The sequence below is a fragment of the Rhinoraja longicauda genome, chromosome 33 (genome assembly GCF_053455715.1).
Source record: "Rhinoraja longicauda isolate Sanriku21f chromosome 33, sRhiLon1.1, whole genome shotgun sequence".
Classification (NCBI taxonomy): domain Eukaryota; kingdom Metazoa; phylum Chordata; class Chondrichthyes; order Rajiformes; family Arhynchobatidae; genus Rhinoraja; species Rhinoraja longicauda.
In genome coordinates, this window is record NC_135985.1 from 9,392,290 (window position 1) to 9,417,433 (window position 25,144).

At 47.2% G+C, this 25,144-nt stretch overlaps 1 protein-coding gene across 1 annotated transcript in view; it reads left to right on the forward strand.

The window, feature by feature from the left end:
• The window catches only part of igdcc3 (immunoglobulin superfamily, DCC subclass, member 3), a 112,447-nt gene that overhangs the window by 80,321 nt on the left and 6,982 nt on the right, over positions 1–25,144 (forward strand). The window contains exons 5-10 of the mRNA XM_078427172.1: positions 518–655; positions 7,672–7,830; positions 12,296–12,461; positions 19,781–20,028; positions 20,681–20,845; positions 23,398–23,586. Coding sequence (XP_078283298.1) covers positions 518–655; positions 7,672–7,830; positions 12,296–12,461; positions 19,781–20,028; positions 20,681–20,845; positions 23,398–23,586 — 1,065 coding nt within the window. The remainder of the gene's footprint in view (positions 1–517; positions 656–7,671; positions 7,831–12,295; positions 12,462–19,780; positions 20,029–20,680; positions 20,846–23,397; positions 23,587–25,144) is intronic.

Sequence of the window (25,144 nt, forward strand, 5' to 3'; positions counted from 1 at the left end):
TCGGGTCTCCGTTCTGAAGGGACACATATTTACAGTGTTACAGTTTCCCCCTCCCCCCCACATACACACATAGTACACAAACACAAAAACACCACATCACAACTACAATTAAGACCAAAAAAAACCAACAAAAACACAAAGACAAATGGACCGCAGGTGAGCGGCAGCTGCTAGGGCAGTGCCGCCATTTTGTTTGGGACTATCTCTGTGCTGTGGGACTATCTCTGTGCTGTGGGACTATCTCTGTGTGGGACTATCTCTGTGCTGTGGGGCTATCTCTGTGCTGTGGGGCTATCTCTGTGCTGTGGGGCTATCTCTGTGTGGGACTATCTCTGTGCTGTGGGACTATCTCTGTGTGGGACTATCTCTGTGTGGGACTATCTCTGTGTGGGATTATCTCTGTGTGGGACTATCTCTGCGTGGGACTCTGTCTGCGTGGGACTATGTCTGCGTGGGACTATGTCTGTGTGGGACTATCTCTGTCTGTTATTCACCGGCTTCTGATTCTCTTCCTCAGGATCCCGCACCGATGTGTACAAGGAGCCGGCCATCCTGGTTGGTCCTGAGAACCTCACGCTGACGGTGCATCAGACGGCCGTCCTGGAGTGCGTGGCGACGGGGAACCCACGGCCCATCGTGTCCTGGAGCCGGCTGGGTGAGTGCCGTGCCCTACCGCCACTGGGCTTCTGGTGGCTGGCGGCGGGTAACCGGGAGGGTCCACGGGCCAGAGATGGAGGGTGGTTGGTGTTGAATCCCAGGATCCCGACCCACACCCCCCCTCACTCTAATGATGAGCTGCCCACACACACACACACACACACACACACACACACACACACACACACACACACACACACACACACACACACACACACACACACACACACACACACACACACACACACACACACACACACACACACAGGGAGAGAGACACACAGGCAGACACACACACACACACACACACACACACACACACACACACACACACACACACACACACACACACACACGGAGAGAGACACACAGGCAGACACACACACACACACACACACACACACACACACACACACACACACACACACACACACACACACACACACACACACACACACGGAGAGAGACACACAGGCAGACACACACACACACACACACACACACACACACACACACACACACACACACACACACACACACACACACACACACACACACACACACATACACACACACACAGGCAGACACACAGTCAGATCGACAAGCACACAGACACAGACAGACACAGAGACATATCAACAAGCACACACACGCGCACTCACACACACACACACACACACACACACACACACACACACACAGACAGACACACAGACAGATCGACAAGCGCACACACACACTCACACACTGAAACACACACTGAAACAGACACAGAAACACACTGACAGACAGAGACACACACTCCTAGATACACCGACAGGCTCACACACACACACCGACAAACACACACACATACACATACACAGACCAACACACACACACACACACACCGACAGACACACATACACATACACAGAGCAACACAGACACACACACACCGACAGACACACACACACATACACAGACCAACAGACACACACACACACACACACATAGTTTAGTTTAGTTTAAATATTGTCACATGTACCGAGGTACAGTGAAAAGCTATTTGTTGCATGCTACCCAGTCAAAGAAAAGACTATTCACGCTTAAAATCAAACCGTTCACAATGTACGGATAGAGTATGACGGGTACGACATTTAGTGCAAGATAAAGAGCGAAAAAATCTGATTAAAGATAATTCAAAGGACTCCAATGTGGTAGATGGAAGGTTAGGACCGCTATCTAGCTGGTGAGAGGATGGTTCAGTTGCCTGATAACTGCTGGGAAGAAACCGTCCCTGAATCTGGAGGTGTGTGCTTTAAAACTTCTGTACCTCTTGCCTGATGGGAGAGGGGAGAGGATGGAGTGAGACTGGTCCTTGATTAGGCTGGTGGCCTTTACAAGGCAGAGTGAAGAGTAGAAGGAGTCAATGGAAGGGAGGTTGGTTTGTGTGATGGTCTGGGCTGCGTCCACAACTCTGTGCCATTTCTTGCGGTCAGAGATTGTTTGACAAAACCAGCATGACCATCAAATGTCGATGTTAACGGACTGTGTCTATGTTTGATACGTGTGCACCTCACAGCGCCAGTCACTGCCAGATCCCTCGGTAAATGCTGCTTCAAGCATCTTCAGAGCTGCTTCTGCAGGTCGAATCTTTCAGCCGAGGTCAGTGTGGTCAGGGCTTGTTTATGAAATATGCAAAGTTAGAAATGAGACTGTTGCAAGCTGAATGGATAACAAGCGCATTAAAAACACAGTGGGAGGGTTATTAAATGTCAGGGACAATATTTGGATTTGAAACACATGATGCTGATGGGAGCAAAAAAAGAAAAGGTTTATTTGAAAGACCGGATTTTTTTTACAAGTGGTTGGCACAGTGGAGCTGTGGAGTTGCTGCCTTACAGTGCCAGAGACCCTGCCTGCGGGTGCTGTCTATATGGAGTTTACACGTTCTCCCTGTGACTGCGTGGGTTTTCTCTGGGTGCTCCGGTTATCTCCCACACTCCAAAGACATACAGGTTTGTAGGTTAATTGGCTTTGGTAAAGATTGAAAATTTCCCCCAGTGCTCGTGTATGAGCTGATCACTGGTCGACGTGGACTTGGTGGGCCGAAGGGCCTGCTTCCATGCTGTATCACTAAACTCAACTCAACTCAACTCAACTCAACTAAACCAAACTAAACTAGAAAAACGGCTCAGGTCAGTTCTTCAAGGGTAGAGGCTTATAATTCAACACAGCCATTGATGGGATTTTGTGTGGTTGAACATAGACTGACTGGAGAGGTGGATGAACCAGTGAGATATGGCAAACATGTTAAAGAGACTTTCAATGCCAAGTAAAGTAAAAGTGTATGTGTAGCTTATGCTGTAATATGTAGGAGAATGATCCCAGGGATGATTGGGTTAATGTATGAGGAGTGTTTGTAGGCTCTGGGCCTGCACTCGCTGGAGTTTAGAAGGATGAAAGGGGGCGGGGAGGGGGGGGGGGGAACCTACCGGATAATGAAAGGCCTAGATGGAATAGACGTGGAAAGGATGTTTCCAGTAATGGGAGACTCCAGAACCAGAAGGGCACAGCCTCAGAATAAAAGGGTATACTTTTAGAATGGAGTTGAAGAGGAATTTCTTGAGCCAGAGGGTGGTGAATCTGTGGAATTCATTGGCCAATGTGGCTGTGGAGGCTAAGACAATGGGTATTTTTAAAGTAGAGATTGAAAAGTTCTTGATTAGTTAGGATGTCAAAGGATACGGGTAGAAGGCAAGGAAATGGGACTGAAAGGGAAAAATAGATCAGCCATGATTGAATAGCAGAGTGGACTTGATGGGTTGAATTGCCTAATTCTACTCCTATGTCTTATTATGATCTTGTGTGCTCGTAATGATTTCCTACACTGACTGAGATAACACCGATGTGACAGGCAGTAATGGCGTGCCGACCTCAGTGTACTGAGGGTTGGGGGTCTGTGCTGTGAATGCACTTTACTGATGTATCCACATTGATGTTCCTCTGTCTCACTGCAATACCCTGCAGGCATCCGCCTCAGTCTGATTTTCTTCAGTGCACCTGAATCAATGTATGTGTCAGCATTAATGCATCTACGCAGATACATTCACAGCACTGGATCTACGCAGATACACTCACAGCACTGGATCTACGCAGATACACTCACAGCACTGGATCTACGCAGATACATTCACAGCACTGGATCTACGCAGATACACTCACAGCACTGGATCTACGCAGATACACTCACAGCCCTGGATCTACGCAGATACACTCACAGCACTGGATCTACGCAGATACATTCACATCACTGGATCTACGCAGATACATTCACAGCACTGGATCTACGCAGATTCACTCACAGCACTGGATCCACGCAGATACACTCGCAGCACTGGATCTACCAGATACATTCATAGCACTGGATCTACGCAGATACACTCACAGCACTGGATCTACGCAGATACATTCACATCACTGGATCTACGCAGATACACTCACAGCACTGGATCTACGCAGATACATTCACAGCACTGGATCTACTTCAGTGTATCTGCGTCAATGTAACTCCAAAGACGTTCAGGTTTGTAGGCTAATTGGCTTGGAAAAATTGTAAATTGGCCCTAGTTTAGAGCTACAACACGGAAACAGGCCCTTCGGCCCACCGAGTCCGCACTGACCAGCGATCCCCGCACATTAACACTATCCTGCACACACTAGGCACAATTTACACATACACCAAGCCAATTAACCTACATACCTGTACGTCTTTGGAGTGGGGGAGGAAACCGAAGGTCTTGGAGAAAATCCACGCGGTCACAGGGAGAACGTACAAACTCCGTACAGACGGCACCCATAGTCGGGATTGAACGGGGTCTCCGGCGCTGCAAGCGCTGTAAGGCAGCAACTCTACCGCTGCGCCACTGTGTGTAGGATAGTGTCAGTGTGCGGGGATTGCTGGTCGGCGTGAACTCGGTGGGCTGAAGGGCATGTTTCCACGCTGTATCTCTAAACTAAACCAAACTAAACTGCACCAAAGATAGACACAAAAGGCTGGAGTAACCCGGCGGGTCAGACAGCATCTCTGGAGAAAAGGAATAGGCGACATTTCGGGTCGACACACTTCCTCAGTCTGAAGAAGGGTCTCGACCCGAAACGTCACCCAGTCCTTCTCTCCCGAGATGCTGCCTGACCTGCTGAGTTACTCCAGCATTTTGTGAATAAATCGATTTGTACCAGCATCTGCAGTTATTTTCTTATAGTTCTGGTAAACCTCCTCTGCACCCTTTTCCGGAGCCTCCACAGCCTTGTAATGGGACGACCAGAACTGCACGCAATACACCAAATGGTGCCTAACCAAAGACTAATTCAAATTCACTGGGCAGCTGGGATTTCCATGGCACAGGAAAGCATGGCAGTGGAAGGGAAAGATGCCTCTTAATTGTTAGTTCAGCATGGCTAACATTGTTGCTGGAGCAACTCAGCGGGATAGGCAGCATCTCTGGATGGAAGGAATGGGTGACATTTCGGTTCGAGAACCCTCTTCTGACCCGATAAAGCTGAATTGATAGTTTAGTTTAGCCTAGAATTTAGTTTAGTTTGGTTTAGAGATGCAGCACAGAAACAGGCCCTTCAGCCCATCGAGTCCGCGCTGACCGGTGATCCCCATACACTACACAATAGACAATAGGTGCAGTAGGCCATTCGGCCCTTCGAGCCAGCACCACCATTCAATGTGATCATGGCTGATCGTTCTCTAGCACTAGCACTATCCCACACACTCGGGACAATTTACCACACCCAATTAAAGAAGAGTCTCAACCTGAAACATCACCCATTCCTTGTATCCAGAAATGCTGCCTGGTTCGCTGAGTTACTCCAGCATTTTGTGTCTTTCTTCGATGTAAACCAGCACCTGCAGTTTCCTCCTACACCTGACCAATACCGTTGCAGAATGTGGGCTGTAGAAGTTCCCTTATCGCAGATTAATATTGAAATTTGAAATAAATTCTTCAAACCGAGTTTTAATCAAGTTGGGTGAACAGTAACAAAATTGGAGTTCAAAATATGATTTCAAGCTGAGAGCTTTAAATGAACTTTATTAATTTATGAATTGATATGATGGTCTTCGCAGATGTAATTATAATGAGTGCACCCTGGGTATAATTACAATGGAGTTACATTTATAATGTATAACAGTGTAATTAGATTGACTTGTAATAAAATATGTTTTTGTCCCTGTCACGTTAGATTTTATTTTATACACTGAGCATTACCATTTTCAATATTCCAATCTAAAGCACCATTCAATGTTATAACATTGCGATCCACAGCAATAATTTACAACAATTTACAGTTTAATGATAAGGGATGGGCAGGGCGAACAATTTAAGAAGTGTTTAGTTTAATTTAGTTTATAGATACAGCCTGGAAACAGGCCCTTCGTCCCACCAATAGACAATAGACAATAGGTGCAGGAGGAAGCCATTCGGCCCTTCGAGCCAACACCGCCATTCAATGTGATCATGACTGATCATTCTCAATCAGTACCCCGTTCCTGCCTTCTCCCCATACCCCCTGACTCCGCTATCCTTAAGAGCTCTATCCAGCTCTCTCTTGAATGCATTCAGAGAATTGGCCTCCACTGCCTTCTGAGGCAGAGAATTCCACAGATTCACAACTCTCTGACTGAAAAGGTTTTTCCTCATCTCAGTTCTAAATGGCCTACCCCTTATTCTTGAACTGTGGCCCCTTGTTCTGGACTCCCCCAACATTGGGAACATGTTTCCTGCCTCTAACGTGTCCAACCCCTTAATAATCTTATACGTTTCTATAAGATCTCCTCTCATCCTTCTAAATTCCAGTATCTACAAGCCTAGTCGCTCCAGTCTTTCACGACTCCAGTCGCACCAAGTCAACCAATGATCACCCGCTGCCTAGTTCTATCCTACAGCCTAGGGACCATTTACAGAAGCCAATTGCCCTACAGACCTGCACGTGTTTGGAATGTGGGAGGAAACCAGAGCTCCCGTAGAAAACCCAAATGGTCACTAGGACAAACTCCGTGCAGACAGCATCAGTAGTCAGGATCGAACCCGGGTCTCTGGCGCTGTCGGGCAGCAACTCTACTGTTGCACCACTGTGCTGTTGTATAATTGGTTGTATAGTTCATAGAACGGAGATGCTGCTGTGCTATGTTCTATGTTAATCCATACCAGCCAAAAGGAGATCAACCTAGCATCATTTATTTAGTCTGAAGAGACTCGACCTGAAACGTCACCCATTCCTTTTCTCTCGAGATGCTGCCTGACCCGCTGAGCGACTCCAGCGTTTTGTGTCTTATCGTTTATTTACAGTTCTCAAGAACGTTCTGTGTTTTTCATACACAGCATGGTACGTAACAGAGTAGACTACACCAGAAATAACCAATCAGTATATATCATATCAGGCTGTGTGTGTGTGTGTTTAGGAAGGAACTGCAGATGCTGGTTTAAACCGAAGATAGACTCAAAGCGCTGCAGTAACTCGGTGGTTCTGAAGATGGGTCACGACCTGAAATGTCATCTATTCCTATTCTCCAGAGATGCTGCCTGACCCACTGAGTTACTCCACGTTTTTGTGTCCATCATGTTAGGCTGTTTTCCAAAACAGATTAGGTAGCCAGTTGGGTTCTGTGTGCCCTGCATTAAATTCTGAGTTGTTTTTTATATAATCAGCTGCAGGATTAACATTCAAACTCTTTCCATCCTTCAACCTTGACAGTGCGGGATTAATCCTTTCCTTTCCCTGATCCAGCGACGGATTTGTCAGCCATCACTTCTGGGACAGATGGAACCGGACTGTTTATCTAGGGATTTAATCTGAGCTGATCCATGTCTGAAGAAGGGTCTCGACCCGAAGCATCACCCACTCCTTCTCTCCTGAGATGCTGCCTGTCCCCGCTGAGTTGCCCCAGCTTTTTGTGCGTATCTTCGGTTTAAGCCAGCGCCTGCAGTTCCTACACTGATCCATGAACGTTTGCCTCCACAGACGGGCGGCCGATCGGAGTGGAGGGAATCCAGGTGCTCGGCACGGGGAACCTGATGATCTCTGACCTGTCGGTGCAGCACTCCGGCATCTACGTGTGCGCGGCCAACAAACCAGGGACCAGGGTGCGTCGCACGGCCCAGGGGAGGCTGGTGGTCCAAGGTGAGCCAACCCTTCTTCATTGCAAAGCCATGGACATTTGTGGACATTTAGACATGAAATTAGACAACGTGAAATGTGGACATTTAGATGTGAAATTAGATTTCCGGGGTGTTCCAGGGCAGTGAGGTGGCGCCTGGGTCGAGTTGATGCCGTACAGCGCCAGGTTCGATCCAGACTGCGGGTGCTGCCTGTACGCAGTTTGTACCTTCTCCCCAAGACATGCGTGGTTTTTCTCCGGGTGCTCCGGTTATGGGGAGAAGGCAGGAAAATGGGGAGAAGGCAGGAAAATGGGGAGAAGGCAGGAAAATGGGGAGAAGGCAGGAAAATGGGGAGAAGGCAGGAAAATGGGGAGAAGGCAGGAAAATGGGGAGCAGCGGGGAGCGATAGATCAGCCATGATTGAATGGCGGAGTAGACTTGATGGGCCGAATGGCCTAATTCTACTCCTATCACTTATGACCTTATGGTCTCCTCCCACGCTCGAAAGACGTACAGGTTTGGAGGGCAATTGGCTTTGGTACAATTGTAAATTGTCCTTGGTGCATACGATTGTGCGAGTGTACGGGGTGATTGCTGGTCGGCACAGTCCCGGTGGGCTGAAGGGCCTGCTTTCGCGCCGTATCTCTAAAGTCTAAAGTAAAGAGCTTGTGTAAATGATCAAAGGAGGCACCCATTCTGCCCCTACAAACCTGGCCACTGTTAAGTTAGGTCGTACACATCAACATTCCTAGGTTGTGAAAACCTCAATAACTCAGCTAATGACGACTGTCAACTCTGCTTTGAAATGTCCACGTTTGAAGGATTTCACCACGTGTGGGAGAATCACTCTTGCTCGTGTCGGCCACACAGACGTTTTGAAACTCACAACTCTGGTTCCTGCACCAGTGCATGGGTCAAGTTGGGTATGTGCCAGTCCAGGGTTGCCAACTTTCTAACTCCCAAATAAGGGACAAAAGATGGCGTCACCACCCGTGCCCTGCCCCCACGTGACCTCACCCAGCCAGCGGCCACGTGCTCCCACACTAACAATGGCGGCCGCCCAGGCCGGGAGGCGGGTTGCTATGCAACCACCATTAGGCGAACACACTCAGTCCCGTTCCCCGAACACACTCCGTTAGCCTACACTGTTCGGGCCTACAGCGGCCCCCGGGCCTACAGTGTCCGGGCCTACAGCGCCCCCCCGGGCCTACAGTGTCCGGGCCTACAGTGGCCCCCGGGCCTAATACAAATTTATCCCAATATAAGGGATGTCCCGGCTAATACGGGACAGTTGTCAACCCTACCAGGCAGTGACCAGCATGTTTGCAGGCAATGAAGTCCAAAGCAAAGGCCTGCAAGGTGCATTCTGAGACAAGGATGTAGGAATCAAATCAATTGTGGAGTGGGTTAGCCTCCCACCATGACAGGCGAGGTGCAAATAGCCACATACGCGAAGAGCATCTCACATTGCCTGAAAGCTATAAGTCACTAATGGACGTCAGCGATCTGAAACCTCACACCGGGGTGTACATGACCAGGAGACACTTGTGTCTTGATACTCCAAATTGCCAGCAGAATGTATGCTGCATCTAGTATCTGCAGAGAAGGCAGTGAGGCGCTCTGTTTTTCACCAGATATCATCAGCAGCGGGGAAGCAAAGAGTTTAAAAAGCCAGGGGATTAATCTTAAAGTGATTGCAGTCAGCGATGTCAGGCGTGGCGCTTGCTCCAGGGATTTTACTTTCCCCGCACTCTAATCACTTGGCATCGACTGATTGTACACTGACCCCAAAATCTACAGCTCTGGCTTTCACAGACTAATAGGCCCGTGCCCCCGACATGCATCACCATGAATTTACCATCACTAATGAAAAGTGCAATCCAGCAATGGTATCAGGCTGGGAGCCTCCAGCACTGCTCACCACCGAGTCAGCGAGAAATCCTGGCCGCTTAAATACTCAATATTTCAAATTCCTTTTGAATTTATCTAATTAATAGATATGTGTATTTAATTACATGAATAATTAAGGGCTATGAATAATTAAACCTGGTACAGGGAAGATGGCAGAGCATTAATAATGCAGTCATATTAACTCTCCTTATGCTGGCTTTTGCGTTATAATCTATATCATCTATGTGTTTAATAAAAATGACATTGCGAAAAGGGAATAGGATGCAAGCCTACTTATCTCCGGATGAATGTTTGTGCTGCTGGAATCGGATGGATCTCCTCGCTTAATACACAAAGCCTTGAGTGGACGGGGTCATTTTCAGGCCAGTTGGTGGGACATTGGAGCGCTGGTGACGGTGTGATATTGAACGGGAGGTCAGAGACCTCTGCTGTTCAGATCCTATTTGTACGCATCACCCTCACTGTCTCAGCGCCGGCCCCGGGAGTTCATTATCTGTGGTTATCTGGCTTTCGGTCGAGGGGGGTGGGGGTGGGGGGGGGGGTTCCTGGGGAATGAGAACAGGCAGATTGCAATGCTTTTCATTAAATCAAATTATTCAAGGAAATTAGTTGGAAACTGAACCAAATGAGTTGGTCGATCTGTGGGAGGTGGGGCGTTGGTGCAGGGGGGGTCTGTTTGCACTGAGTAGGTTGGGAGGCCTGGAGTTTACAAGGTCACTGAAGATAGTCACAGACTTCCTCTATCTATGGAATAATGGACTTACAGTCGGCACACACATTGCCTGTGATGAAGAACGACACACCCTTGTTAATACCATCCTAAGCTGGGCAAAGCACGGAGCCAGGCCAGCACAACGACACCCAAGCCCAGGTGTTCCATCGGAGCACGTAAAGTTCTAGGAGCAGAATAAGGCCACGTTGGCCCATGAAGTCTACTCCACCATGTAATCATGGCCGATCCCCCTCAATCCCATTCTCCTGCCTTCTCCCCAGAATCCCTGACACCCATGCTAATCAAGAATCTGCCTTCAAAATATACGTTGACTTAACCACCATATCCTTCTGTGGCAATGAATTCCACAGATTCACCACCCTCTAACTAAAGAAATTCCTCCTAGTCTCCTTTCTAGAGGTACATCCTTTTATCCTGAGGCTATGGTCACTGGTCCTGGACTCTCCCACTGGTGGAAACATCCTCTCCACATCCACTCTATCCATGCCTTTCATTGTTCGGTAGGTTTCAATGAGGTCCCCCCTCATCCTTCTAAACTCCAGCGAGCACAGTCCCAGTGCCGTCAAACACTCATCAGATGAACTCCTTCGAGATCATCAATTCTGTAGCCGAGCAGATCCCGGCTGAGGTATAAAGACGTGGAAGAAAAGGGAAAAGCAGAGGGGAAAAATGGGGAGATGTGCAGGAGGTTGGACCGGGTCAAGATAGGCAAGGGGAGACTCAACATGACGTGCAAACACTCTGCAACCACTCAGTGCTTCACCTGGTCATGCAGTGTAAAAGGAGTCACGGCATTGTGAGACAAAGCCCTGTATTAAGCAAATCTGCCTCTGACCGTCATCAACCCCAAGGCTGTAATATTTTTGCTATCAATGTCCACGCAATATTGCAATTCTTTTACAACCCCTGCCTTCCCATAAACAGAGGTTCTATTTCCTGCGATATTGCTTGGGAACCAACATTCAGCCCTAGGCTGACATGGTTTAGGGCCCCCAGGATGACCACAACTTGAATATTGCGTTCTGTTCCAAACCTGGGACATATTGGGGCGTGGATTTGTCATTGATGCACGAGGCAAGCTCTCAGGTCCAGGACTCGTGTAAACATTGATCCCTCCTGCCAGGAAATATTAACACCAACTCTTGGTCGAGAGATTGTTCTTGAAGGAGTTCATAAGATTGAACGCCGAATAGAAACATATAAGATGTGGAAACAAAGAACCGCAGATGCTGCTTTGGACCAAAGATAGACACAAAGTGCTGGAGTAACTCCGTGGGTCAGGCCGCATCTCTGGAGAAAAAGGATAGGTTACAATTTGGGTCAGGACCCTTCTTCAGACTGACTCATAGAACTTAGATTCTTGATTAGTACAAGTGTCAAAGGTTATGGGGAGAAGGCAGGAGAATGGGGTTAGGAAGGAGAGATAGATCAGCCATGATTGAATGGCGGAGTAGACTTGATGGGCCGAGTGGCCTAATTCTACTCCTTTCAATTATGATCTTATGATCTTAGATCAAGAGATCTCCAAAAACCCTGTGTTCCAGATCCTAACGCTGCACAGAAACAGGCCCTTCGGCCCACAATGTCTGTACCGAACATGATGCCAAGACCAACACATCTGTCTGCACATAATCCATTTCCCTATATTCCCAGCAAATCCATGTGTCTATCCAAAATTCTCTTTTTGTGTCTGGAAAAGCATTATTCAGAAAAGTGTTAATCACCTGGTGGTTTAAAACATTAAATGAAGTTGGACAGTGTTGTCGGATGTTAACGTCTGTGTTCAGAGATTAAACTTGTCTACCCTGCAGGCTGAGTTTCCTTCTCCTGTTGTATGTTCTAGCACCCGCAAAGTTCGTGCAGCACCCACAGTCCATCTCGCGACCGGTGGGAACCACAGCCATTTTCAACTGTCTGGCTCAAGGGGAGCCGATACCACAACTTACCTGGCTAAAGAATGGGGAGATTCTGGCACCGAGTGGCCACATCAAACTGAAGAACAACAACAAGTGAGTGAGCTCATTCTTCCACGACACTTGTGCAAGAAGGAACTGTGGATGCCGGTTTAAACCGAAATGTTGGAGTAACTCAGCGGGTCAGGCAGTATGGCTGGAGAGAAGGAATGGGTGACTGAAGAATCAGTCCGAAGAAGGGTCTCGACCGAAAACGTCACCCATTCCTTCTCTCCAGCCTGTCCCGCTGAGTTACTCCAGCATTTTGTGCCTATTTTCCACAACCCTTACTGTTTGAGCAGATTCTTGTATGAGAATTCAGGAGGTTGGACCTAGATATTGACTTTGGGCCTGACCGATATTAATTGGTGATAGACACAGATTGCTGGAGTAACCCATCGGGTCAGGCAGCATCTCTGGAGATAAAGGATGGGTAACGTTTCGAGTCGGACTCTTCTTCAGACTGAAAGTAGTGTGGGGGGGGGGGAACTAGAGGTAAGTAAAGGCCAGAACAAAATAGGACCAACAACAGCAGATGATCAAGGAACCAGTTGACTGCAGCTATACCTAACACTTGTGGTGACAAAAATTCTCTGGCATTGTTGGAGGCTATTTTTATCAGCAAACTAATATTTGAGGTAGGTTTGCATATCAGGTTTTGCAGGCTCAACGGCATTAACTGAATCTATTCAATCCCCACATAACTATTGTGTAAAGCATGGTTTAAAAAGACCCAAAAACTGCATCTAAAGTTTAAATTTAGGATTTAAACATGAATAATTTGATTTCTTTAAAAATAAAATAACATGCCCACTAATTGTGTCAGCCTGCTTCTACTTTCTTGTTGCAAACTTACAGATTTCAGGTATTTCCACAACTTCAGATTAGATGGTGTTTCATTCTTTACATGTGCAGTGTTTGCTGTACAGTAAAGTACACACACGGTAAGGATTGTAAAATTGCATGTGCACAGAAGCACTTCCATTTCCGATTTACTTAACATCTGACTGACACAAGGGTCTGCAGGACATAACCCTTAACTAAGTCGGGGAGCATCTAGATTGTTTAGTTTAGTGTATTGTCACAGTTTACTGTAGCCAGGTACAGTGAATAGCTTTTACTTTGTACTAACCAGTCAGCGGAAAGACAATACATGATTACAATCGAATCATCCAAAGTGTGCAGCTACATGATAAAGGGAATAACGTGAATAGCGTTTAGTGCAAGTTGAAGCCGGTAAAGTCTGATCAAAGATAACTGAGTTTTGGATGTTATACTAATCCACAAAGACTGGTCAAACTGAACATTTACCAATCTAAGGTCCCGGAAGATTAATTCACAGGCATAAATTCTATTTAGCTCCATAAATATTTACAAATTCAGTGGCTTTTCAAATAACTACTTTTGTAATTGTTTTTAAAAAGCTTTCGTCGTTATATTTCAACCATGCATGTGTGTGTAAGTTCTGGTACATTCTGCTCAATGTTTGAAGTAAAGTACAGAGAAACGGCCCTAATCCATAATCTAATTGTTTGGAATGTTTTGACGGTTTTGTATAGAAAACATAGAAACATAGAAAACAGAGAAAATAGGTGCAGGAGGAGGCCATTTGGCCCTTTGAGCCAGCACCGCCATTCATTATGATCATGGCTGATCATCTACAACCAGTAACCTGTGCCAGCCTTCTCCCCATATCCCTTGATTCCACTAGCCCCTAGAGCTCTATCTAACTCTCTTTTAAATTCATCCAGTGAATTGGCCTCCACTGCTTTCTGTGGCAGAGAATTCCACAACTTCACAACTCTCTGGGTGAAAAAGTTTCTTCTCGTCTCAGTTTTAAATGGCCTCCCCTTTATTCTTAGACTGTGGCCCCTGGTTCTGAACTCCCCCAACATTGGGAACATTTTTTCCTGCATCTAGCTTGTCCAGTCCTTTTATAATTTTATATGTCTCTATAAGATCCCCTCTCATCCTTATAAACTCCTGTGAATGCAAGCCCAGTCTTTCCAATCTTTCCTCATATGACAGTCCCTCCATCCCAGGGATTAACCTCGTGAACCTACGCTGCACTGCCTCAATAACAAGGACGTCCTTCCTCAAATTAGGAGACCAAAACTGCACACAATACTCCAGATATGGTCTCACCAGGGCCCTATACAACTGCAGAAGGACCTCTTTGCTTCTGTACTCAAATCCTCTTGTTATGAAGGCCAACATGCATTAGCTTTCTTCACTGCCTGCTGTACCTGCACCTTTACTTTCACTGACTGAAAGTATCTGGCTCAACCGGTCCTGCTTAACCCACTGGGGCCCTGTTCCCTTCTCCTGTAAAACCACCAGGTCCCTATTGCCCTTCTGTTAAATTCACCGGGCCCCTGTTCCCACATTAATTATAAAATCACCAATGCTCTGTTTACCCATGACTTTATCAATTCAACAGTGCTCTATTTGCCAGATTCCTGTTCAACTCACCAAGGCTGCATTTAATGGTCTTTATGTATTCACCTGTGTCTGCTTTCTGCACTCTTGTGAAATTCACTGGAGCCCGTTTCCACATTCCTGGACCTTGTTCCCACTCTCCTTTTATACTCACTGGACCCCTTTTCCGATTCCCCTACTCTGGGCAAGAGATTCTGTGCATCCACCCGATCTATTCCTCTCATGATTTTATACACCTCTATAAGATCCCCCCCTCATCCTCCTGCGCTCCAAGGAATAGAAACCCAGCCTATTCAACCTCTCCCTTTTGCTCAGACCCTCTAGTCCTGGCAACATCCTCGTAAACCTTCTCTGAACCCGTTCAAGCTTGGCAATCTCTTTCCTATAACATGGTGCCCAGAACTGAACACAAATAGTGATTTAATACAGGCCAGATTCATCACGTTTCCCTGATTACCGTCGTTGGCATAAAAAGCTCAGGGCATCAAGTCACCACAACAGGGTGAACAAAATGGCGGCTGAGTTAAGGGCTTCCATAACAGGACACGGCGGAGAACGTCGGAGCGGTCGGTCACGGAGTCTTTCTTTGTCCTGGTGAATCGGGGCGATTCCCGTTCAAGATGGCTGTGGCAGCTTTGTTTTGTTTTAAAATTTGTGTAGATTTACTCACGATCTCATTCGCCCCACAGCTGTGGGAGGCCAAAAGGTTTAGGAGTCCCTCGGGTTCAGGGCTATTTTACTTCACTCCAAAGGTTCACAGTTGCCTAAACCTCTTGTCACGTGTGGAGGCCGCAGTGCGATGTTGGAAAAGATATCTTTCCATCAATGGCCAACGACCTACCAAACTGCAGCAACAGCAGATGAAAGCCTTTGGAAATTCTTCCGACTGTGTCTTTGTGCTGGGGAGGGGTTGAGGTGGTGAGATGTGTGGTGTTGTGAGGAGACGGGTTGGGGAGCTGTGGAGTAGGATGGAGAGGTGTGTGGGGGGGGGATGGGTGACTTGAGAAACATTCACTGATCAAATCCAGGGGATCACTTGTGCCTGTGAGTCTGATTTATTTCAGTACCAGCACTGTGGTTTTAGAAAAAAAAAGGAAAAGTCTCTCGTTTCACCGCCCTTGATGGGAAGCGCTTCTGGGGCATTTCAGGTCGGACTTCCTGAGGAGTTTACGCAGGGCTTTTTAATTTCCTTAAACTCTCCAATTTTGTTCAGTTGCGCCAGAGGAACTGCCTTTGTTTCGGACCCCCATGTTGCAACGTCTCAGCCCCCTTGCTCCTCCCCTGCGCAGTGAAGGGTTAATAATTGCTTTGGTTCTTTTGTGTGGGGAAAGACTGGTCATTGGTCTGGCCCTGTGACCTTGGGAAAATCACTCATGCTGATTGCTTCTGTGCAGGACAGCAGCCTTTCAATGTCCGCCTCTCAATAGACGGGGCACTTTTTTTCCCCCCCTCTTTCACACTCTGGTGTGAATGTGTGCTGGTTCTCATCCTGGGCTGCCTTTTCCTTGGCAGCTGTCAGTGCAGAACACAGAACTCAAAGCCCATTGTGTCCTTCACGGGCCAGTGGTGGAAATCGCAGGAAGAGTCGAACTCTCTCTCTGGGCTCGCTGCATTTCCCAGAGATATGTCAATAACGTGGAGCTGAGAAGCAAAAGCCCACAAGAGTGTGGCTGGAATCATTCCGGTTCTGAAGACGATAACTGTTGAGCCTTTGCCAACGGGTTCCATGGGAAGAGGGTCTAGGAGCCTCAAATCTGTAACGTCCAGGTTCAGCAGCAGCTTCTTCCCAATGAACATCAGGCTATTAAACACCACAAGCTCCAAATAATCTCCAACCTACATAGACTTGAGGCATTGTTTATGTCTTTGCACTATTATTGCTTGTTTTTTAAATTATATATATATATATATATATATATATATATATAGATTTTTTAGATTTAGATTTAGAGATACAGCGCGGAAACAGGCCCTTTCGGCCCACCGAGTCCGTGCCGCCCAGCGATCCCGGCACATTAACACTATCCTACACACACTAGGGAAAATTTTAACATTTACCCAGTCAATTAACCTACATACCTGTACGTCTTTGGAGTGTGGGAGGAAACCGAAGATCTCGGAGAAAACCCACGCAGGTCACGGGGAGAACATACAAACTCCGTACAGACGGCGCCCGTAGTCAGGATCGAACCTGAGTCTCCGGCGCTGCATTCGCTGTAAGGCAGCAACTCTACCGCTGCGCCACCGTGCCGACTCAACCTCTCCCCTTTGCACGTATACTGAACTTCTTTTCTTGTTATCTGTTCTGCTGCTGAAAGTAGGAATTTTCACAGTTCTGATTTAGGGACATATGACAATATAACACACTTGACTCTCTCTGTGACAGAAGCTGATGATAGCATTTTGATGGTCAATGGTTTCTTTGTTGTCATATGCCCCAGGTGCAGTGAAATGCCTTTACTGCAAACAGCTCAGCAAGACTATCCCCATACATGAGCACAATTCCCCCTGGTTAATACAGAATGCACAGAGAGGCCCACCGAGTGTTGGCACCATGTTACAGTCCCAGCTGCAGCTGGCCTCGAAGGCACTTTGCATCTGTCTCCTCCTCCATTCCGGGCTTCCTGCTACCCCTCGTCCCTCTCCACCCCTTCAGCCTTGGTATTAGATGGGACAGCTTAGAAATTCATTAGGTCCCAAGGTGAAACACTGCCCAGTGTGATGGGAAAGGTAAAGGTAAAGCAGTAGACACAAGGAGTTGCAGATGCTGGTTTGCAAAAAAAAAAAAAAGACACAAAGTACTGGAGTGGGTCAGGCAGCATCTCTGGAGAACATATAATATAAGAAAATAACTGCAGATGCTGGTACAAATCGAAGGCATTTATTCACAAAATGCTGGAGTAACTCAGTCTGAAGAAGGGTCTCGACCCGAAACGTCGCCCATTCCTTCTCTCCTGAGATGCTGCCTGACCTGCTGAGTTACTCCAGCATTTTGTGAATAAATATCTCTGGAGAACATGATCAGGTGATGTTTCGGGTCGGTACCCTCTGGGGAAGGGTTGGTCCTGGCCTGAAGCATCACTTATCCATGTCCTCCAGATATGCCGCCTGGGCCGCTGAGGCAGTCCAGCACTGTGTCTTTTTTCTCAGGTAAAGCAAGAGTTCTTTATACCTAGGGGTTATGATACCATTGGAAATGCAGATGGGAAAGCCCCCAGGTCCATGCTCATAGCGAGCATAGGATTATCTGCGTGTGCAATTTTGGAGTCTGAAGCCTGTTGGAGACTCTCTTTCTGAAATGGGGCTGTTCTGTAGGTAGCCAGTGTTAAGCAGCTTATGTGTGCTTGAGGCTCCACATTGAACCCCCCCCCTGTCCCCCTTGTCGAAGGGAAGACATTCTTTTCTCGGTGTTGACCTCCTACATGACAGGATGTTCACGAGATGCGTCTCACCCATCCGTCGGCCCCTGTCAAGAAGAGAGAACGCGGCAGCTTCAGAAGGAATCCGGCGAGGTTATTCACTGACACAACACCCAGGCAGGAGCAGGGAGAGAGGGGGGGGTCGACAATGGGTGATAACCGACTCTCTTTGATCTGTTGTCTCACTTTAGTTTATTAATCCCGTCAGGACCAAGCGCCGTCAATGGGAAACACCGGGACATCCAGGAAGCCGTTACAGACCTTTCTATTTCAGAGTGGAATGCTTTTGATTTGAATGTGGATGCAATGTTTGAAGTGTCCAGGAGAAATACAAGTGTCTCGTATCTGGACGATGAAATGTTCGCATCTGTTCAGTTGTGCTGGAAGAGAGGCCCGCTTATGCCCTTCATAAGACTGATGTTTTCCATTCATAAAGTCAAATGTTCTGACAAGGATCATCTTTGGTTAATCAGGCCGCCCATAGTCCTGGCAGAGGTTCAGCCTTGAGTAATCAGCGGTACATCAAGAGTAGATAGAGTTACACAGCATGGAAACTGGCCCTTCGGCCCAACTTGCCCATGCCTACCAAGATGCCCCATCTCCACGAGTCCCACCTGCCCGCATTTGGCCCAAATCCTTCTAAACCTTTCCTAACCATGTACCTGTCCAAATGTCTTTTAAATGTTGTGATAGTACGTGCCTCACCTTTGGCAGCTCACTCCATACACCCACCACCCTCGGTGTGAAAAGGTTGCCCCTCAGGTTCATAGTAAATGTTTCCCCTCTCACCTTAAACCTATGTTCCCTTGTTCTTGATTCCCCTACTCTTGGGTAAAAGACTCGGTGCATTTACCCTATTCTATTCCCCTCATGATCTTATAGATCTTATGATGAGAAAACTTGTAACAGAAAATTGGGAAGTAAATGGAAGATGCCCTTGGATAGTGTAGAAACAAGGAACTAAGAGCTGGTTTACTAAGGAAAGGCACAAAGTGCTGGAGTAACTCAGCGGGTCAGGCAGCATCCCTGGAACACATGGATAGATGATGTTTCGGGTCGGGACCCTTCTTCGGGCAATCTTCTGTCAAATAACTTACAAAATTCTTAAGGGGTTGGACAGGCTAGATGCAGGAAGATTGTTCCTGATGTTGGGGAAGTCCAGAACAAGGTGTCACAGTTTAAGGATAAGGGGGAAGTCTTTTAGGACCGAGATGAGAAAGTTTTTTTTCACACAGTGAGTGGTGAATCTGTGGAATTCTCTGCCACAGAACGTAGTTGAGGCCAGTTCATTGGCTATATTTAAGAGGGAGTTAGATGTGGCCCTTGTGGCTAAAGGGATCAGGGGGTATGGAGAGAAGGCAGGTACGGGATACTGAGTTGGATCAGCCATGACCATATTGAATGGTGGTGCAGGCTCGAAGGGCCGAATGGCCTACTCCTGCACCTATTTTCTATGTTTCTATAACTTTGCATCTTTTACACTGAGATTAATTCTACTTCTCTTCTCACTTTTCCCAGCACTCTGACAATAAATGGAATCTCTCCGGAGGATGAAGCCATCTACCAGTGCATCGCGGAGAATGATGCTGGGTCCACACAGGCCAGCGCACGGCTGACAGTGCTCTGTGCCGAGGGACTTCCCGGCCCCCCACGGGATGTGAAGACCACCGCTCTCTCCGCAACCGCCATTCAAGTGTCCTGGAGCAAGCCCTTGGAGAACACCAGGAACATTATTGGCTACGTCCTCCACATCAGGAAGACAGCCGGTAGGGGACTGTCCACCTTCTTTCACACTATTTGGCTTATTTATTTCTTCCCATGTTCAACAGTTGTCAATTTAATTTAATCCTCTGCACATTTATGTGTTTTACTGCTGCCACCCACAGCAGTACCCTCACTGCCTTCTCCAAGATTATTGCCGCCAACTCCCACCCATCTTCCCTCAGGTGTGGCCTTACATCACACTGGCATGTGGCTTGTTCTTTACATTTGCCCAACAAAACATAGATACCAGTGTGACGTAAGGCCACACCTGAGGGCAGATGGGTAGGAGTTGGCGGCAATAATCTTAGAGAAAAGGGCTTAGACATTTCAGAAGGGAGCTCACCATCTTTGCAAGAGCGATCAACGACGAGCTTGGCCTTGGTGATGGTTTCCACATTGTGAATTATGTCACAGAGCTAGAGTCAAACAGCACCAACAGGCGTTTTGGTCCAACTTGTTCATGCTGACCAAGATGCCGCATCTAAGACAGTCCCATTTGGCCCATAGCCCTCTAAACCTTTCCTATCCATGTACCTGTCCAAGTACCTTTTATTATGTGAATGGATACAAAAAGTGCTTGGTTGTGATTAATGCCTGCTGTGAAAGACCCATGAGGTTCCCCAGGCTTTGCCTCATCTTTTTCTGCTTGCACAGATCCAGTGGAGATGGAGTACCAGGAGGCTGTGAGTAAATCCACCCTCCAGCAGGTAGTGACTGATCTCGAGGCATCCACCAGTTACGCGTTCTACATCAAGGCCTACACCTCGCGGGGAGCCAGCAAGCCCTCCGAGATAGCCGTCACGAACACGCTGGGTGAAGGTGAGTGTCGTCGACACGCTGAGGAATATAGAACATTGAATGGTACAGCACACCACAATCGAGAACCAGAGGGCATAGGTTTAAGGTGAAGGGGGAAAGATTTTATTGGAATCTGAGGGGTAACTTTTTCACACCAACGGTGGAGGGTGTATGGAGCGAGCTGCCGGAGGAGGTTGTTGAGGCTGGGACTATCGCAATGTCTCAGAAGCAATTAGACAGGGTACATGGATAGACAATAGACAATAGGCAATAGGTACATTCGGCCCTTCGAGCCAGCACCACCATTCAATGTGATCATGGCTGAAAGGACAGATTTGGAGGGATATGGGCCAAACACAGGCGGATGGGGCTAGTGTAGATGGGACATATTGCTTAATGTGGGCAAGATGGGCCAAAGGGCCTGTTTCCACACCGTGTTACTCTGTGACTCCATGTTTGTGCCAATACATGTTGCCAAGTTAGACTGATCTCATCTGCCTGTCCATCATCTATCTCCCACTACCCACTGTGCCTATCTAAAAACCTCTTCAACGCCACAATTGTATCTGCCTCCACCACTCCTCCTGGCAATGTGCTTCAAGCCCCCGCCGCCCTCTTGGTAAAAACCTTGCCCCGTGCGTCTCCATTAAACACCCCCCCTCTCACCTTATAGCCATGCCCTGCAATAGTGGACATTCCTACCCAGGGGAAAAAAGGTTCTGACAGTCTACTCTATCCATGACGATCACAATTTTATATACTTCTGTCACGTCTCCCCTCAAACACTGACACTATGGGTGATCACTGCCACCAACCTGCGATCACCATTACACTAACACTATCCTACACTATCCTATCCTAAATCATAACCAAGGTCAAGGTCAAGGTCAATTTACAATTTACGGAAGCCAATTAACCTAAAAAACCTGCATCTCTGGAGAAACCCCACATGGCCACGGGAGAATGAACAAACTCTGTACAGACAGCACATCAAATCCTGGTCTCTGGCTCTGTGAGGCAGCAACTCTGCCACTGCGCCACTGTGCCGCCCTTACCCATTGAGATGCTGCTGGTGCGACACTTTCTTGGTCACTGCGGCCCTTGAGTTGAAACTGTTCCCGCGGTGAGCAGTTCCAGACTTTTCACCCAGTGATGACACGATGGTGTAGCGGTAGAGTTGCTACCTTACAGCGCCAGTGTCCCGGATTCGATCCCGACTACAGGTGCTGCCTTTGCGGAGTTTCTGCATTCTCCCTGTGATGGCATGGGTTTTCCCCGGGTGCTCCAGTTTCCTCCTACACTCCAAAGACGTACAGGTTGGTAGATTAATTGTCCATTGTGTGTCGGATAGTGCTAGTGTACGGAGGATCGCTGGTCGGCGTGGACTCGGTTGGCCAATGGGCCTGTTTCCACACGTATCTCTAAACTAAACTAAACCATGTTCCCCGCTACCTTCAATCACCCCAGTGGTTACAACTGTGGGCATGGGAGGTGCTGTCAAGGAAGCCTTAGTGTGTGCGCTTACACTGACGTTCATAGCTTAGAGCTGTTCAAAACTGGAACCATAATAAGCAGTCTCAAGGGAACCAAAGTGAAATAATTTCAAGATTTTAATTACTGTTTCTGCTAATTAAGGCAAAGGGGAATAAATGAAGGGCCTTATCATTTGTTGAACATCAGTGACCGCGCCGCTCACAGTTAGAATCAAATCCTCTTTGTTCAGTAAACCAGGCCATCAAACTATGCCAGTCTGACCCAAAAAGTCACACATCTATGTCCACCGGTGATGCTGCCTGACTTACTCCAGCACTTTGTGACCAGTAAACCTCCTCTGTTTTTATATTGAGCATAGATTACAGCCTTCAGAGTCGCAGTGTTTTTTGAATTTATTGAGTATGAAAATGATATGCATGGAAAAGATAGAACAATAAACTTTCAGAGTGACGTTCAAAAGTATCTTGCAATAGGCTTGAAGACAAAGCCATTTATATAGCTTTGAAAAAGACAAAAATTCATCCAACCAGACCCTCCCTGGAATTATTTAATCTCCTCATCACTTCCCTTATGTGACTCGTTAAGCAAAGGCTTAAATTTGCATCTCCCTCATGGTGATAATAGTAAACAAAACTATACTAACTAAACTAAGCTAAACTGAGCAACAATAATCACGGTGATAGACACAAAAAGCTGGAGCAACTCAGCGGGTCAGGCAGCATCTCTGGAGAGAAGGAATAGGTGATGTTTCGGGTCAAGACCCCTTTTCAGACCTTATTCCTTTTCTACAGAGATGCTGCCCAACCCGCGGAGTTACTCCAGCATTTTGTGTCTATCTTTGGTGTAAAGCAGCTTCTGCAGTTCCTTCCTAAACAATAGTCACAGTTCTGGATCAAGGTTGTAGGCTACAAACATTTACCGTGGTACTGTGAGAAGCTGCACCTTGACACACCCATTCATAGTGGTGCGGTGGCGCAAATCAGTGGTTGACCTGGGTAGATGGTGAAAGTCCAGGAGCATCTTGGTGATCGGCTGTTCATTCAACATATACACCACCGTGTCCTGTCTTTCCCTTTCAGTTCCGGCTGTGCCAGCTCTTTTCATCAAGGTCCTGAACAGTACCGCCATCCAGGCCGCGTGGGAATCCAGCGTTAAACTGGGGCAGCATGAAGGATTCAAGTTGTATTATCGTCGGATCCGTGGGGCGCACTTCACTGGCCCCGTGCTCCTCCCCCGCAACGTGACCTCCTACAACATCACTCATCTCGGTAAGAAATCCACCCGTGTAATCGCCGGGTAATGCTTGCACCTTTTGGCATCAGGGTGGCAAGGCTCGTGAGTTTTGCTGATCTATCATCATTTTGATGGAGGGTCAGGTGTGAATGTACAAGGCACGATTAGTAAGTTTGCAGATCACATTAAAGTGGGTGGTATCAGATTGTGAAGATAGTTATCAAATATTACAGAAAAAATTCCAGTGTATACAAGCCTAGTCGCTCCAGTCTTTCAACATATGACTGTCCCACCATTCCGGGAATTAACCTAGTAAGAGAGACCAAGATAGAGCTCTTAAAGATAGCGGAGGATGGGGAGAAGGCAGGAACGGGGTACTGATTGAGAATGATCAGCCATGATCACATTGAATGGCGGTGCTAGCTCGAAGGGCCGAATGGCCTCCTCCTGCACCTATTGTCTATTGTCTATTGATCTTGGGTAAAATGGCTGAGGTATGATTACTGTTTAGTGCATTTGCATTTTCTGATTCAGTTTAGGGCAGGACCTTTACAGTGAATGGTAGAACCCTGGGTAATGTTGAGGAGCAAAGGGATCAAGGAATACGGGTGCATGGTTCCTTGAAAGTGGCATCAAAGCTGGAAAGGGTGGTCAAGAATGCTTTTGGTATGTTAGCCTTCATCAATCAGGGTATTGAGAATAGAAGTTGGGACATTATGTCACAGATATATGCAAGACAATGCTGAGGGCACACTTGGAGTACTGTGCTCAGTATTGGTCACCCTAGTAAAGGAAGCATGCCATTAAGCTGGAAAAAGTGCAGAGAAAATTTATAAGGATGTTGCCTGGACCCAAGGCCCTGAGTTATAAGAAAGGTTGGTCAGGCTGGGACTTCATTCCTAGGAGCACAGGAGGCTGAGGGGTGATCATATAGAGGTGTATAAAATCATAAGACAAGGGTACTGGAAATTTGCACATACAGTATTATAGACAATAGGTGCAGGAGTAGGCCATTCGGCCCTTCGAGCCAGCACCACCATTCAATGTGATCATGGCTGATCATTCTCAATCAGTACCCCGTTCCTGCCTTCTCCCCATACCCCCTGATTCCGCTATCCTTAAGAGCTCTATCCAGCTCTCTCTTGAATGCATTCAGAGAATTGGCCTCCACTGCCTTCTGATGCAGAGAATTCCACAGATTTACAACTCCCTGACTGAAAAGGTTTTTCCTCATCTCCGTTCTAAATGGCCTACCCCTTATTCTTAAACTGTGGTCCCTGGTTCTGGGCTCCCCCAACATTGGGAACATGTTTCCTGCCTCTAACATGTCCAACCCCTTAATAATCTTATATGTTCCGATAAGATCCCCTCTCATCCTTCTAAATTCCAGTGTATACAAGCCAAGTCACTCCAGTCTTTCAACATATTACAGTCCTGCCATTCCGGGAATTAACCTAGTAAACCTATGCTGCACGCCCTCAATAGCAAAGAATATCCTTCCTCAAATCTGGAGACCAAAGCTGCACACAGTACTCCCATAGGACACCCAGATCTCGTTGTATGTCCCCTTTTCCTAACTTGACACCATTCAGA